Source organism: Charadrius vociferus, unplaced genomic scaffold (assembly GCF_000708025.1).
Source record: "Charadrius vociferus isolate BGI_N301 unplaced genomic scaffold, ASM70802v2 scaffold262, whole genome shotgun sequence".
Taxonomy (NCBI): Eukaryota; Metazoa; Chordata; class Aves; order Charadriiformes; family Charadriidae; genus Charadrius; species Charadrius vociferus.
In genome coordinates this window covers 1666001-1684095 of record NW_009647218.1, presented here as the reverse complement: position 1 = coordinate 1684095, position 18095 = coordinate 1666001, and the positions used below count along the sequence as shown (strand labels likewise).

Sequence of the window (18095 nt, the reverse complement as noted above, 5' to 3'; positions counted from 1 at the left end):
GTACAACTGGTTATGTTAGGAAGTTCTGGTTTATTTTATTTATCAGAACTGAAGCCTTTTATCTGGGTTTGAAGGCCCATGTTTCATCCAAGGTGCTGGTGCAGTACAAGAACGTAATTTATAAAACACCTCTGGCTAACCAAGGGAGGCATTTTTTTCATAGATAATCAACTACTTTTGATTCACGTGGCTAGGAGAGGTTTGGTTTTCAATGCCCGGCACTTTGGGATACATACTAAGGAAAAGCCACACATTTTTTTATCCAGGAGAAAAAAAAAGTGGAAAACCAGTTGCAAACACTGTAGGATTACTACAGGAACAGAAAAAAGCAACGTTCTTTGTAGCAACAGCAGCTCAAGGAAAACCATTGGGTGGCTGAATACAGAAAGCTTTAACTTTTACCTGGTGCTTTTAGACATACATTCTCACGTCCATGATATTTAAAATTTAAAAAATCATGTGTCAGTGAAGGTATCTATAGAAGCGTTGCCTGAAAGGAGATGTTGGAAGGGTGGAGAAGAGCCCATTACATGATCAGCAGGCACCGGGAGAAGGAGTGCTGGGAACTGATGAAACGAGAAGGTGCGGGCGGTCGCTGAGCAGGCTGGTGCAAAGCGAAACACCGCTCTCTATTCCATGGAAACATCCTCAGGGCATGGCCAGGAAAGGAGCAGGAAACAAAGAGGACTCTGAATAAATAAATTCTGTGAACTCTCTGCAAATGCCTCTCCCAAAGCACTGGAAACAAAACATTCACCTGGGAATTGGGGTTTTTTTGCACAATTGCTGTCTTTCCGACCTTACCGTGCAATCCCTTTTTGCGTATGTGTAAAACATCTGTCACCTACACAGCTATTCTGTGTTGCTCATTATTCCTACGTGAGTGCCTTACAGATCACACAGAAAGAACTATGCCCCAAGTTCTGAAACAACTGCAAAACCCAGGCCATAAGCTGCCAAAATCCCTCTCAGCACAATTCCCACCAGAGACCTCTTTGGAGCTCTTTTCCTTCTTTTTCCAAGGCTTAGAGTACATTCTGCTTTACATCAGCTACTGAATACACAAAGGCTGGTGAACGTAACTGTGCAGTTTCTTCACTGATGTTGTCCAGGGCATTTCCTGCCCCCAGCACTGCCCGGGGTGGGCACGAAGCAGGTGCTCACCGTGCTCACCAATTCAGCCACAGCACAGTGGAGCTGTTCCTGACCCACCAGCGTGATGATGAGCACCATTCCCCAGGGCTAGAAGGGGTCTGATCCTATCCTTCTGAAGTGCTGCCTGATGTCAGGAGTAATGGAAGAATCCCGCGGGATGCAACAAGACATTGGTCCCTGGGGGTGGGCATTCCCTTCAATAAGGCATAAAATGTTTAAAAAAGATCACTTAAAGAAGCCAACATCATTACCTCCCTTACTTCAAGGCACGAAATCCTCAAAGCACAATGTAACTTTTAAAATATTCCTAGCTATGTTTTCAGGTGAAACTTTTATTTTGAACCACATTTCAATGGGCAGAGGAAAAGTAAAGATAAAGTTATCAGGACCTACCAGAAGCCTGACACTCTTGCACCCTTATTTTGAGTGGCCATTTCTCCAGGATAAATGCCATTATTAACACTTGCAGAAGAACTCTTATTCCACACATTTTGCTAATTTTGTCCCTTGCTTTAAAGAAATGGATGGTTGGAGGAATTGAAAACTGTAATGAAATAAGGTCTTACTTAAGTAAATAAACCCACTGAAAAGAGACATAAGGGGACACAGAGAAGCAGCAAGATACTACTGATATTAACCTTTTCCCACCCTTCAAACTTTATCAATTTTTCCACAACCTCTCTGGCACATGACTGCCACTTTAGTCTGTAAACAGCAGCAAGTTTTTTTATCCCACTTTATGCCCTTTTTCAGCGACATAAAATAAGTGATAATAAACCGTGCATTTTACACCAGAGATATTGTATAATGCTTGTTTAAAAAAAACTGTAACTTCAAAGGGTACTTAATATGTTTGAGATTTAAACACAATACTGAACTGCTCCATTCTTGAATGACCTTTGAGCATGTATTTGTAACCTCATTTTCAAGTATGTGCATAAATCTAATTCAAATTCGTAATGATTTCCAAAGCTTTTGCTAATTATTGTGGAGTAAAGTTACCAAGAAGTCTCACAAGGATCTGTGCTACTTGGGGAAAAGGGCTGAATGGTAAAGATGAAGTTTCCTGAGTTAACTAAGCTGATAAAACAGCTTAATGCTGCCAAAAGGGTCTTACTGGGCTCCTTCCCACATCCTTCCACCTCCCAACCCTGATAAGAAGCTGCCACCCTCACTTTGTGCCAGCTCCAGCACATGCTGCTGCAATACTGCATGCTGCTGCAATACTGCATGCTGCTCTGGCTGCCCCATCTCAGAAATAATATAATAGATGTGGCAAAAATGATCAGATTTAATGGAATAGATTTGGTATGAGGAACGACTAGCGATTTAGCCTGGAAATGAGACGACTCACAGGGGTATGACAAAGGTGCACAAAATTTTGAATAGTATGATGACGAACTGGGAATGGATTGTTCACCACTTTCCGTCACCAAAGAGCTATGTCACAACAGAGTGAGGGTCGTGGGGAACGCGTTTAAAATAAACAAGAAAAAATATGCTTTCACATATCACACACATGAATTGTGGGGACTCACTGCCACAAGAGATGATGAAGGTCAGGAGTATAAGCAGGCTCAAAAAGCAATTTGATAAATTAATAGAGGAAAGGTTCACCGAGGGCTACTATGGGTATGGCAAAATCCCTCTAGCGCAGACTGGTAGATGCTGGGTACGCACACCAGAAGAAGGATTGCTTGTACTTGCTCCGTTTCCCTACTCTAAGCATCCCCTACTCATCACTCACAGTAAGATCGGAGCTGGATGGACTTTTAACCTGACCCAGCCTGGCCGTTCTCATGTTTTTAACCGGGCTGACATTGCCTGGAGTGTGTTCGAGTCGAGTCACGCAATCAGCTCTGACAGCAGCGCTGTAGAGGTGGCGCAGCGGCTGGGAAAAGGAATAGCTGTTCACAGCTTGCTTTTCATTCATGTCGGCAAAGCTCAAGCCCCAGTGACTGCTTCAGATTGAATCGTCTGCCCCTAAAATAAAAATACTAAGCAAATCACATAGGCAGTTAAGCCCTGACAGAAGCAATACAAAAGAAAAGGGGAAGGGTGGATATGCATACATTTATGTCAGAATAGGGTGGAGGCAATCTAGAAGATCTCAAATACAAAGTTAATACGTTGCAAAAGTCCTATTATTATGAATAAAATGTAAATGACCCATTTTTAGAAAAAAAAAATCAATAGAGCTTCTCAATTTAAGAATGGCATAACTAAAAAGTATCTAACTATATTGTGCAAACCTGAACATCATTTTTAAGAGGGAGCAAAACCACACACAAGTGCTCGGGCTTTTGTGGCTGCTCTGCCCTTCACAGTGGGAGGGAGCAGCACCCACAGCCCTGCCGCTGCTCCCGCAACGCCTGGGGAGAAGCTGCCATCGCACTTTTCCCACCTCATCGATACTCTGTCAGCTCTTATTTAGCCCCTATATTCAGAAACACAAGTGCCAGAGCCATGCTCTTACTAATGGCCCTTTGCACGAATAAAATTATTGAAATTCCTTTAGATATAAAGTTAAAGGAATTTGCTGCGTGATGCCACGGGGCGCAGCTCGGTTCATGCACCGCAATGCACAGTGTCTTGTTTGTGAGTGGGATTAACACCAGTTCACAGCATCCACCTGACAGACTTTGATCTGTTCTGATGTACCTGTGTAGCTATGCCACCGGCTAAAGCCTCCAGCCTTAGGCTATTCGCCGCTTTTTATCCTTGTTTTAGTTACCATCTCTAATGCATAAGAAACGTGTCATGAGCCATGACAAGCAATTGAGATAAATGCCAGCCCCTGTAAACCTTCAGAGGAGAGGCTGCATTTCCATTATGTTTCAGCACATATGTGGAAGCCATCAGAAACCAGCAAGGTATAAATAAACACAATTCTAATGCCAAGTGCCCACAATTAAAAAAAAAAAAAAAAAAAGTTATCTTCTACTCCAGTTACTTGCTTCCCCAAGACCTTTTACCAAACCAAGGAAGACAGCATTTAATCTATTTATTTCTAAGGTTAAGCAAAAACAATTTTAATGCATTTTCATAAGCCATAGAGAAGTGCACAAGCTCATTTTCCCTTCTTAGATCACCTTTATCACGAGAGCTTTATTCTAATGAAACATAAATGTGCTTTCTAGTCAACAGTATTACTGAGGTCCATCAAAGTTTCAGGATTACAGACATGAATTTTACTCTTTTTTTAGTTTTATTTGCAAAGAAGCTAAAAATGCTGAGCTCCCTCTGCATGAGGACTCTCAAGTACCTCTCTATCAGCTTATACCTTGCTAGTGGAGTGGGATACATGTGGTACACATCTGAAATACTAAAACGGAGCCCTTTTCCACAGTGTAGAAGTTTTTCATTTTTCAGGTTCTGCATTTTTCCTTCAGCCATCTGTCAGGTTTATGTGTTTCTCCTGTTCTTCCACCCCACGTTAAAAACAGAAGACCACCTCCTGGGGAAAGGCATTCTCCCCCACACCCTACTGACTTTTTATTTTCGGGTAGCCAACATTCAGGTCAAGTCAGATCCTGTACTAGCAAGAATTTGATACTCTGCCCTACCTCACAGCAGATTCAGGTCTCTACCCTTGTTTTCAAAGCATTTTGTCAGTAGATACAGTCTAAATCTCTGAAACAGCCATTCTGGCCCAAGAACTGAAGTAGTTACAATTATTACTTCTCATATACATATACTAGGTAGCAAACCTGAGCTTCATTTAAACAAAAATAAACTGTTTCACCCCGGTAACTAAATGCGGTGGTTAGCAATAGCAAACCTTCCTAGTTGGACCCTCTTCACCTCTTGCAGAGGGAGCTGTGGCATTTGTGGCTTGTGTAGCGCTTTTCATGCGATGTAATCCAGTGATTACAACAACAGTCCTAGACAAGTAATAGGAAAGCTTTAATCAGCTGTTTTTTCTAGTACAATTAAATCATTGTGAAGTGCCTCTCTAAGGGCAGAGGTATATGCAGAAATTGAAGTAATTCAGGAACAAATTACACAGTCCTTGTGTTAAGCAAAAATACTCTTTTTTTGTTTTCACTAGTAGAGCTAACCAGCTATCTAGAAGAAATATTTTGAAACACTGTAATTTAAAAGCCACCAAACCATCAAAAGCAGTACAGGAACTTCTGCACAACCGCTTTGGTTTTTGGGCTGCCAATCTCTAGGAAAGCTCTCAGTTAACGAACCGATTACGCACTGTAGGCAGGTTCCAGCCAGCAGGTTAGGACCGTGCCCGTCGCCTGCGGTCCCCGCTCACGAATCCCAGGGCGGATGAGCCAGGCGCCCACGCTCTTCACACCAGCCTGGAAGCCACCCAGGGCAGCTGGCCCAATAGCCATGTTCCAATTTTTCAAGCCAAAATAAGCTCTTTGTCTGATCTCGGTGGGTTTATTTCCTGGAATTATATGGAGTTTTGGAGAGGGTTAGAAGAACAATATCTTTGAAAGATACAGTGGCTTCTAGCTCCAGAAGTACTTTCTCTGAAATACGCTTCACTTCAGCAGGCACAGCATACCATAGCTTGATTACTAACGGTAGCTGTTACGTTGTGAATTTAACCATCAGCAATAAAATATAAAAGCATAATCAACCACCCTAATTTACTCTGCTCACACTGTAGTAAAGGCATTAACCTAAATTAGACCTTACAGTTATGCCTGATCATGTAGTCATTTTTTACAGTCATCCAAGATGAGGCATAAAGAAATGCAAATTTCAACAACAAGCATGCACTAGTTAAACTGACTAAAGAGGTATCTTTTGTTCAGATCTAAACTGATATTTTAAGTGTTTACATTAATGTATTAGGAAAGGCTGGTCAGCACTTCAGAGCTCTATAGGGAGCTTTGTTTATTTAAGGCTGTGATTTTTAACTAAAATATTTCTACCTGCTCAACGTGGGTTGCTATTACACGAATATAAAGGGGACTCCAAGAGATAGCCTCCTTTCCCATTTTCATCTCCTGCAGCTTATTCCTAATCCAACTCCATCCCATTTTCTACTGACAAAACCATTTACATAGCCATCCACCAAAAAGAAATGAGAGGCTAATTCAGGTTAAAATCAACTCTTTTGGGAAATGGGGTTTTTATTTCTTGCCAGTAGCAGTAATAATATTTGCCAACACAACTGCTGAGCAGTAGGGAACAAGATTTCTTAGAACTGTATAACCACTAAGTAGAAAGGTACACAGCACCATACTCTTAGTCCGTTTTAAAGCAAAACTAAAGGTTACCTTGAGCCCTTCCTTAAAGTAGCCTGGTTTTCTCTGCACTGAACCAGAGGAAAAGCATGTCCATGTTCAGCCATTATAATTCAGGTGGGACTGAGGTGATACCAGGTCAGAGCATGCAGCTGAGGAGTGTTAACATCACCAACTACTACAGCAGTTTCAGAAGCAAAGCTATTACACGGAAGCAATTTAGGTCTGAATTCACACTTAGATTTGTGTTTACTTTCTGAAGACTTACATTTACAGACAACTGTGGATATAACCTCGGTACCTCTATTTCCAGACAAAAATGCATCAAAGTGTGTCTAGAATATTTTTGTAATACATTTTCACAAGGAAATATTTGCAGATATGCCAGCTGAATCTTCTTGGTGCTTCTATTTCAAGATATCATGTTGTGTGTAGTGCACGTGTTGTGTGTAATAACTTTTGTGCTGTACTTGTAAGACGCAGACAGACAGTAGACAGATAGAGATACTATGACACAGTAATATTAACAGGTCAGAAAATAGCTCAAAAAGTACAACATGCATGATCTCAATTTCTAGCAAAATCACTAAAGACCACAAGAGATGCTCAGTGAAAATGCTCCCAAAGACCTCAATGGCTTTGGGAACACACCGATAATTTAAGGCAACTCCACCTCTGTTTTACTCTTGAAATACATTCAACTCTCACTTCACCACGCGCAGTTTGCCCTTGATGCAGATTAACCACATTATACATGAAGACACCAGAGAGTTAACCCTGCGTAAAGTCAGATCTGGCCAAGGAGGTTTTGTTAGCTCCCGTGCAGTGCCCGGAGAGCACAGCTCCCTTGCTCCCACACCAGCTCAGCAATGCAGATAACCCTCTGAAAGTGGCTGTGCTACCAAACCCTGATGGAGCTGAGATGACCACATATTTCAGTGCCTTTGCACTCTGTCACCAGCATTTGCTGTAAATGCTTATATTGTCTGAGACTTGCAATTATCCATTTGCCTTTCCCCTTCTCCTGCCCTGATAACAGAAACTCGCCTCTACAGCCATAAGGATGTATAGATGAGTCTTCAGGAAAGAATGCCTTCATGCATGAAGTTGCGCTTTTGCTTTAGCATAAAGAAATACACCTGACTGGGTGGGTAAAACACAGTGAAGATGGCATGAGATACAAGAAAACACAGGCAAATTATCAACTTATTTGTCTTAAATGTAAGTCAAATAAAGACACAAGCTTCTTTTATAAAGTGCAAGCCCAGAGAAAATAGTGCTTTTGGTCAGAAAGAGACCCACGTTTACATTCTACTGTAAGACACTGATTTTATCAGCAAGGTCATTAGTTGTGAGAGCTAGGGGAAGCAAAGCTTGACAGTAATTGCATTGTGCTATATACACAGGTTCTCCAATGAGAGAGGAATGAGGTCTGCTATCTTTGCTTCCCCATGTTAATAAGACAGCAATGACAATTCAAATACTTCAATAAATGACAAAAGGGAACAGTGTTACAAAACCCCCTCTTAAGTCCAGCCTGACTCACCTGACTTCCTTGCTTTCAAGGCAATGACAGCAGCCAGTTCTCTCTGTACCTAAAATACCAGGAAAACAAAGGATGGTTTTAGTTACTAGCACAGCCAAACAAAACAAATCAACACCGGTAAGATACTGGCTATCAATCCTTTGGAGCAATCAACTGCACGTGGAATTATGCAGGTACTTGGTTTTGAAACTACAGTCACTTTTCCCAGCAAATCTATTTCCTTTTCAGCTGGGAATTCTGTGACAACTTTTTTTTTTTTTTAACTTTTATTTCATGTAAATACTGCACATTCCTTAGGGAGTGGGCAATGCAGTAGCACAACCTGTAATCTATTTGCACAGCATATCTCTTTCCCAAGCACACACTTGAAGCTTCTTCCTTTCCTCGTTAAATGTTTGGTTTGCCTGTGCTGAGCACACTGTAATGCTGGATTTATTGTGTGACTCCAGGATAAGCGAGTTCTCCATGCTGAGGTTTGGCTGAGGTTCACGTATATAACTGACATTCGCTCTTTGGAGCTTTCAGGAGGAAACAGTCTCTCCTAATAGCATGGCTGAGGGTTTCAAGACCAAAATTTAGCTGGAGATGAACATGCAGAAGTCAGAGCTATCTGATTTCCAGATTTATGGGCTATCTCACTAGCCTGTGATGAAACAGCCCTGCCATGCTAGCCAGCTCCCTTCCTCAGCCTCCTCTCTCTGCATTCTTCATATTTTCCCAATAATCTTTACACAACCGGCTATTGTCCCTTTAGCCAGCTCAGCTCTACATCCACTTCTCTCCACAGGTCTGTTCCTTTTTCTATCAGTAAAATTCTGTATTGTGCACTATTTTTATGCCTCATACTTCCTCACTGTCATCGTCTGTCCCATTGCGGCTGCGCCAAGTGCCCTGCACTTGACCTACAGCACCCCAGACACTCTCCTGCACACACCTCAGTTCCTCCCTTCCTCTGCTCCATCCATGTTCTTAGACTCTTCTCTACACCTCCCAGCATCTTCCAATTTCCCTCATTTTCCAAAGACAGCCTGTCTTTAGTATTAAAAAAAAAAAAAAAAAAAAAAAAAGAAGGGGACATTCCAACTATTTTTCTAGGGATTGTCTTACCTGTCTGTACAAAGTCTCCCACAGTGCATACTACCCATCTTGTCTAACAGACCTATGCAAAGCTCAAGGCTATTCTGCCATGGGAGTTTTGACATCCAGTTTCTGAGAGCATGTAAAATTTAAAACACCATTCACAAGTATTTTGGTATGATCAGAATAAGGCACAAAGCCCATGAAGGATCCCCGAAGTAACACAGTTACTATCAACTGTCAACATCCTGCTCTCACGACTCTGAAGAAAAGTTCGAAAAAGTGAAACAAGAATAGTTAACATGACATTGGTCTGAGCAGAAAAAAAAGACAAAATCACCCAGGACATCTCAGTACAACAGTAACTCCAGCATCTGCTGATCAGATACTCAGCAGCCACCCAGCAGTATGCTCTACATGTGGCAGAAGGCAGTCGTACCAGAGGCCATATCCTTCCTCTGCTTGCATCCTTCCTTCCCTTGTGGCAAAGGACAAGAGAGCTTTTTTTGCTGTCCTTGCAAGGTACACGGATCTTTCTACTCCTTGATGCTGCCCCACTGAGAGGGACAGAGTTTTCTGCCACTCCAGGCAGGAAAATATGAAAGCAGTGCCACAGTTTTCTTAAATGTCGTCCTGTTTCCAGTACAATTGTGCAAGCTGGCAGTATTACCTTCCCTTCCTTCCTTCCTGTACACTCATTCCCATGTCTGGAGAACTGTTAATCATGGTTAATGTAAGCATAAACTGCAAGTAAGATAGGAAAGATCTGTTCTTCTGTGGAAAAACAATTTGTATGCTTGCTTGCTTGCAGCAATTAATATACACTAGTAATAATACATACAAACTATCCAGACTTAGAGTAGGATTTTCAATAAAAGCCCAAGTTATTTCTGAATAACACTGCCATGACTTTTTGTGGCTAAATTGCTCAGACCCTCTCCCTTCATTAAACTCAGCAGGAGGTACCAATGTGGATGCCCCGATCCTGGTCTGTTCTCACAGGTTACTGACAGTAAGACACAGTGCACTGATGTATCATCCTTATCTTTTAGCATTTAATAAATACATTATCTCAAGATTAGCCTTAGGAGACACTACAATCTGCAACAGTTGTAGACATACCAATTAACCCAATCAAACAATTGAAAAATGCAAGTTTCTCTATGAGTGTAAAGAAAAAAAGCAGCATTGTGGCATCCTGTGGTTCTACTTGCAGTATTACTTTTGCTTATAAGGTGGCGCTGTTCAAGTCTGAAAGACAGGGCGAACATCAAAGGCAATAAAAAGGCTGTTTTTCTGTGTTTTGTCTATGTTATGCAAAATCACAGAATCATAAAATTGTCTAGGTTGGAAGGGACCTTTAAGATCATCAAGTCCAATCATCAACACAACACTGCCAAAACCACCACTAAACCACGTCCCTCAGCACCATGTCTACCCATCTTTTAAATACTTCCAGTGATGGCGCCTCTGCCACTTCCCTGGGCAGCCTGTTCCAATGCTTAACAACCCTTTGTGTGAGGAACTTTTTCCTAATATCCATCCTAAACCTCCCCTGGCGCAATGTGAAGCCATTTCCTCTTGTCCTATTGCTTGTTACTTGGGAGAAGAGACTGAACCCCACCTTGCTACAACCTCCTTTCAGGTAGTTGTAGAGAGCGATAAGGTCTCCCCCTCAGCCTCCTCTTCTCCAGGCTGAACATCCCCAGTTCCCTCAGTCGTTCTTCATAAGACTTGCTCTTCAGACCTCTCACCAGCTTCATTGCCCTTCTCTGGACATGCTCCAGCACCTCAATGTCTTTCTTGTAGCGAGGGTCCCACTACAACAATATCTCATTGTTTGCTGTGTGCCAGGAAGGCAGCTGGAATATTTCTTAACCCAAGCAAAACCCTTCGGTTAAAAAAGAAGAAAAAATTGTTCCTCTAGCCTTAATATAATAGTATTAGTTAAAACGTTCCTTCACCAAAGGGTTTTATCCTGATGGTCTGATCTCCCCCTCATAGGACTCACTCAAATCACAGAATTGGTACTGCTGAGCATCCTTCTGGATTTACCTGGTGTCCCTAGATTTCATAATCTATATGCTTTTGTCTATTTTAGCGTAAATGCACTTGACATCTCTGCTGGACATGCAATTCCTATGCATCATTACACTGATGGAAATCCGTGTGCAACATTCATTCCTCACTGCACACATGCTACACGTTATCATACTTCTTCCTAATAGGATTTCAGTTACTGCCTGTTTGACAAAATCGATAGTTGCACATCACATTGAAGATAATAATGTGGACTCAAAGTAAAATACACATTCAAATAAGAGCTATTCCTACCATAATAAATTGAGATATTAAGTACAAAAAATTGGTTTATACATATAGCTTGTCGCTACAAAGCTAACACTATGTAAATAGTATCCTATTTTGAGCAGCATTGCAGGTGTCAAAACTGATCCAGTTTCAAGGCTAGCTTACCACACAGGATTTAAAGAAATATTATGAAAGTCTGAAAAAGAATGTTTTGAGTGTGTTGTTGGCATGTTACCACATCGTAATCAGTTTTCTTTTTGCAATATGGAAGAGCAAGAGTGCGCATACAGAGTGGTACCCACATATACTTCTGTTTGATTAAATACAAATGGCACATTTATACGGTGAATCTTCTCAGCTTCAAAGGACAGAGGTAGAGATTTTTCAAAAGTAAATGACAACTACTGTTCTTCTCTTATCCATGAATCTGGTCATTTTATCACAGAAGGCATAGCTGTGCATCTAGTAGACAGTGCACACCAGCTATACTTTTTTCCCCTCTCTTTTTTCTGCCTATAGTAGTCTTTTGTGAAACAGTATTCTAGATGTCAACATGCCAAAGAGGACTTCAGATCTAGAGACAAAGTGGCAATCCTTACAGAATCTCAAAATGAAATCCTACAACAGAAAGCTCTAAACTGCTGAGTTTTGAAAAAAGAAAAAAGTCTAGTTCACATTTTTGCATCTCAAGTAATGATAGTTTGATGGACTCTAAATAAAAGTAGTATTGGTTGACATCTTAAAGTACCAGAAAACTGTATTTCCCATATACACTGCCTGAACATCACGATATTCTCTTCTGTCCCATCACAAAGTAAGGTAAGGGCTTTGCAGTGGAAACACTCATAGCCATCCCTCTGTACTCTGGTTTTAGCAGACAAGACATTGAATATGAAGCTGCTCTTTGGGACGTGACATGGGATGCATGACAGCTCTGGAAAGCTTCTTTAAACCCAGGAGTATTCATAGCATTTTCTTAAAAATTCATGACCAAAAAGATTATCCGATGCAAACGTATTTCAACGGGCACTTTGCACTGCTTGCATGTCAGCTGCCTTTACAATTTAAGTTTAATGGTGTTGTCAGTGCCTCATTGTAATGGAGCATATGATATGAGCATATAATTCAATAGGATTCATTCAGTTATCTTGACTGACTCTGCTTCTTCCATCATAGAATACAGCATAAAGAAAAAGTGAAACCTGCAACAAGTTAGTTTCTTATCTTTTGTATTTGACTCTGCTCTTTAAAGCGGTGTATTCCATACATTATGCACAAATTAAGATGATAAAGAAACTTCTGCAGTTTTTTCCCTGCTGCCCTTCTGACTTGGCATCATTCCGAAGCTATCACTGTTATCTTCCACAATCTCCGTAACCATTGTTAAAACCAAGAGTGCATTTCCCTAACTAATCAGTTCTAGCCTGGCTGAACCATCAAAAAAAAAAAAAAAAACCCCACAAAAAAAAACCCACACAAACTGTGCAGCGAATGTGAAAGGTGGAACTCTACAAGAGAAACAATACCTGGTAACAAAAAGCAGTAGGGAATACATAATAAGAGAAAGGCCAACACAGAAAGTCAGGCCACGGTAAAGAAAAAGAGGTGGAGAGAAGAATTCACCAAACTTGTACAGATGCCTATGTCTGTGCTACTCACTCTATAACCCCTTCATAGAGACTGCGTACCTTACCAGCGGACCCAAAGGTACAACTATTTTTCCCTAAAGTAGAATTTCTAAATGAACCATACATTCAGCATCCCCAAAGTGCCTGTTTCCGCTCCCCAGCTGTAAGGAGTGCCTGGGGAAGCTCACTCAGATGTAGATGCCTGCCATATGACCACTTGTATTTAGGTGAGGTGACTTCTACCCTCTGCAACAACAATGGCTTTTATTGAGTTACAGAAATATATAATGAGACATTACATGCATGCATGCATGCTTAGAGTTTTTCTTGTGCTTTCAGATGCTAAAACAGTGAGTTATATTTTAGGCACACAGATTCCTCCAGTGTTGCTTGGGCTGGATCTTCACAATCAGTTTAGTTTTGAAAATTTGGGAATTCAATCCCCAGAGAAAGAAAAGGTGTCACAGAAACATATTCTGACCTGACACAGTACATTCTATTCCATTACAAGAAAAGCAAAAAGAAAAGCAGAAGAGATGGTGGTACTATCAACACTAATGGGATTTGAACCTCCAAACCTAGAAATGTACAAAAAAAGTCAACTCTAATCTCTGACTGCTTTTAGTGCTGGGCTGGAAGGAAGGTTTTTGAATGTTTTTGGTTTTTTGGTTTTTTTTCACTTCTGAAACCCTGGTCTGAAGAGTATTGTGAACAGGATTCTGAATTATGAATTCCTCAAGGAGGAGTGGTTTGATTCTATACAAAATATGTAAACATTCGGTGAGCCAAAAAGCAAGGCAGTGTGAACACATTTCCAGTCATGGCTAATACCTTCACTTTTGGTTTCCAGCTCCTGCTCACAGGGCTTTTTTTTCCCCACACAAATTCTGAAGCTGGCAGCAAAAAAAATAAATTGATAACCTGTGTTCTGGTGAGTCCAGCCCTCTGCTGAGTGGTGCAAGATGAGGACTTAAATGCCCTGGGGACACATAAAGGCTCTCTGCAAACTTGCAGTGAGTACTTTAGATCCCAGTCTACTATATGGAAGAAAAGCAATATTCTGGACAGATAAGAGGGAGAAGTTCATATACAGTTGTTAATATTTGGAGGAGTCTGCTCTGGTCTGACATCTTTTCCCCAGGGCTAGACTAGAAAATTGTTACAGAGAGCCTGCACAGTTTTGTGGAAAGTCAGAAAACGCAGGCGAAAAGATCAGTCTTTTTGATGCCCCCAAGACAATAGATGGGTCTTGGGCCATCTGGATATGCAACTGCCTAATTTTTCTTTAGCTAGTTAGCTACAGAAATAACACGGTTCATTTAGAAAAAGACCTGTCCATGTGCCCTGCTGCTGGAATGACTCAGGATGTAGCTCAAAGGTTTGACCTTGCAAGCTAGACGTGAAGCACTCTGAACCCACTGTGAATTACTCACATGTTTAAGAATACGCATTTTACTCAAGTGTATCCAGCAACAGTTAGATCCAGTTCTTAAACTCGGAAAGTCACTTTGTTCTGTTGAGTGCTTCCCTTTTTTTAACTGATGAAAAAAACAGTATTATTCTATTTTTAAGAGGCAAAACTTTTGAGGGATACTGGCAATGTTTTATAGAGTTGGTAGTTTTGTGAGTTTTAGAAAATATATTAGTTTGCAAAAAGTATTTTATGTTTTTCTATTTTTTCTCTCTATGGAACTAAAAATCAAGGATATTGAGGTTCTGAATTCTCCTTTCATTTTCAGTTAGGAAAAAAAGGTAGATGAAGCAAGGAATTTGAATATAGGGAAAATAAAAAAAAAATAAATTTTAAAACACAAAATTTTCTCATTTGAAATTATTTTTGCATAAGGTTGAACATACAGAACCACTGGCTTTCCAAACACATTACAAAATGTCTTTTGTAAAGACATTTGCCTTTACAAAATGTAGCACAAGTTCTCCTTCCCTTCCATTTTTCAGCAATTTCAAGATAGTACTTTATTCATTTTACTTAAAATAGCTCTTATCCTCATGCCTTTTTCATAGCAACTTCACCCTGCTTGGTTCACTTTCATCTCTGTACTTTCTCACGTACTCAAAACAGAACTAGCACTAATTCCACATTTTGCTGATACCATGATTTAGGTGTGATGCTCGCAGAACCATACCATCACAGAATGGTTGAGGTAGGAAGGCACCTCTGGAGGTCATCTGATCCAAACCCCTGCTCAACAGCAGGGTCAGCTAGAGCAAGTTCCTCAGGACCATGTCCAGTTGAATTCTGAACATTTCCAAGGATGGAGACTCCACTACCTCTATGGGTAACCTATTCTACTGTTTGATGACCCTCATGGTAAGTAAGTTTTTTCTTATGTAGAATTTCTTGAATTTCAGTTTGTGTCACTGCTTCTTGTCCTGTCACAAGACATCACCAAGAAGAGCCTGGCTCTATATTCTTTATTCCCTTCCATCAGGTATTTATACACATTGATGAGATCCTCCCATAGCCTTCTGTTCTCCAAGCTCAACTCCCAGTTCCCTCAGTCTCTCCTTGTAAGTCAAATACTGTACTCCCCTGGTCATCTCCATGGTCATTCACATACACTCCCGCAAGTCCACGTCTCTTGTACTGAGAGTTCAGAACTGGACCCAACACTCCAGATGTGTCACACCAGTGCTGAGTAGAGGAGAATGATCACCTCCTGATCATTCCCAAAGGTAACACTAACACAGCCCAGGAGGCAGTTGGCTTTCTTTGCCACAAGGGCACACTTCTGGCTCATGTTCAACCTGCTGTCCACCAGGACCCCCAGGTCCTTTTCTGCAAAGCTGCTTTTCAGACAGTCAGCCCCCAGCTTGTACAGGAGCAGGAGGTTATTTCTCCCAGATGTAGGATATTGCATTGCCCTATATTGCATTGCCCTTTGTTGAACTTCATGAGATTCTTTTTGGCCCAGTTCCCAGATGTAGGATATTGCATTGCCCTTTGTTGAACTTCGTGAGATTCTTTTTGGCCCAGCTGTTCAGCCTGTCAAGGTTCTTCTGAATGGCAGGACACCGGTCTGGTGTATCAACTATTCCTCCCAGTTTTGCATCACCTCCAACTTGTTGAGTTATGCACTCTGTACCATTGTACAGATTTCACTAGATTGAGTGAATCTATCTTAACCTTCTGAAGTCCTGTCTGTCTGCTTCTTAGAACAATGAGCGTAACAAGATGGAAATGACGCACCAAACTCTAGCACAGACAGGATACCCTGTTGTTTATTATGACAGAGTTTATTGAGGCTAACCATAGTTGGGAAGCCAGATACCCAGGCCTCCCAGGTGGGTCTCCTCAGAAGATTATGATAATCTATGCCAGGGCTGCTGAGACCCTTTCTCTCCCGTTGTCCCCCACCCCATCATTGTCTTCACACTGATGTCCACTCGACCAAGAAGATCTGAGTGTAAGCTACCTGTCAGAAAAATCACCATGGTCCTCCAAATTGGTATCTCCTGTGCCATGAATAGCATGGATTACAAGAGAGCAGGCTGCAGCAGTCCTTGCTCGGGCTGATTTTAATAGCTTTGGAATTGCACACTTAAACCTCAGGGAAGTTTCCTCCTTTTAGACAGAAAAAAAAGTAGTTTGCATTACAAACACCTGCTCACTAAGACTAAGTCTTTAATTTGAAAGGATCCAAAACATGACAATATTTCAAACGTGATCAGTACAAACTTTGATGCAGTGACCTTACCGCAGAAGTGAGACGAGCAAGAATTTCAGCATTGGTTTCTGCCGTATCTTCTATTTTTTGATCAGGCCTTAAAAGAATAAAAATAAGATTTTATTATTTCTTTCGTTCTGTTTCAACATCTTTTGATTCCTGGAAAGCAAGGAACTGTGTAGCCACAGGCACTAATGTAAAAGAGCCTTTGAGATTCCACATCAAAATGACGACTGCAAATGACAATAATTAATTGTGTCAGTAACAACAGAGTACACCCTGTGTCCCTTGCTGTCAAGAACTCTTTTGATTGGACTAACGCAAAACAGTGAGAGAATTCTTCAGCTATAAAAATTAGATACAGAACTGAAGAACATAGGACCCTCTTAGCTCAGAGTTGCTTATTTGAATGCGTACTTTGCTCTGCTAAAAACACACTCCATCAAATGAGCAAAGAGTTTTCCATCTGCCCACTACCCAGCTTTGCTAAGGTGTGGAGGAACACCTATGGAATGCAAGCACACATAGATAAAAGCAGACAACATCAAAATCATTATGTGACACATGAAGTTCAATATTTAAGAAAAAACGTGAAAATTAAAAGAATACATGTAAGAAACCATAAATTAGCAAACTAAAGCAACGGCTGAGAACACTATTAGGTTGTCTTAACAGTTACTCACAAGACAGAGAGACATAATGTGTCTTTGCAAGAGTGGGGCAGCGGAGGAAGAATCCTTCTCAAAACTGTCACAGAAGCCTGGCCCACGTGGAAAAAGCCACACAAAAACTGTTGTGGACAGCACGGGATAGGACTGCATTTTTCTTTAAAACTAATTCCCTCTCTAATTCCCTCTACTAAAACACCTGCCAGCCTTTTGGAAGGTTTATGGATAATCAGAAGAAAGATACCAATACAATAGGGTTATTACTATGGGAAGAAGAAAAGGAAGACGCCCTTGAGATCTTTACTTTTCATGATATTTAAGAAGTGTGGCATGTGTGCAAACTGAGCAGATACACAAATTGCAGCTACTGTAATAAGCATAAATCCCAGGTTTTAGCAGAAGCTTCTTTGACTAAATTATTTAATTGCTCGTATGCCTTGATGTGTTTAGGGAGAGAGCTGACAATGTCTGGAATATGCAGCTGGTATATTGTGGTTCTTACGTCCCATGTCCAAAAATTCCTTTCTCTGATTAAAAAAATGAGGTCAGAAAGCACAGAACGACACATGCATTCATTCTGGGGCAAGCATATTCAGACCAAAATGGTAATTCAGATTAGAAATCAGAATTATTTTCACAACAGCCTTTCTTATTCAAAGAAAAATGTGATTTAACATTTTCAGTGTTACAAACAGCCCAAAAGAAATACATGAATGCAGTTTCTTTTACAAAGACTGATTTATTCAGTCTTTCTCTTTATAATTTGGAATGAGATTAAAATAACTGACCTCTTTAGATGCCTATGTTTCCCT

The 18095-nt window shown here is 40.9% G+C and overlaps 1 protein-coding gene across 1 annotated transcript in view; it reads right to left on the bottom strand.

Moving 5' to 3' along the window:
* LOC104281557 (rap guanine nucleotide exchange factor 5-like) overlaps positions 1-18095 on the bottom strand; it is a 40743-nt gene that overhangs the window by 14481 nt on the left and 8167 nt on the right. Inside the window, exons 5-6 of the mRNA XM_009879577.1 lie at positions 16646-16712; positions 7915-7963 (exon numbers count right to left, since the gene is read on the bottom strand). Of these exons, the coding sequence (XP_009877879.1) occupies positions 7915-7963; positions 16646-16712 (116 nt within the window). The remainder of the gene's footprint in view (positions 1-7914; positions 7964-16645; positions 16713-18095) is intronic.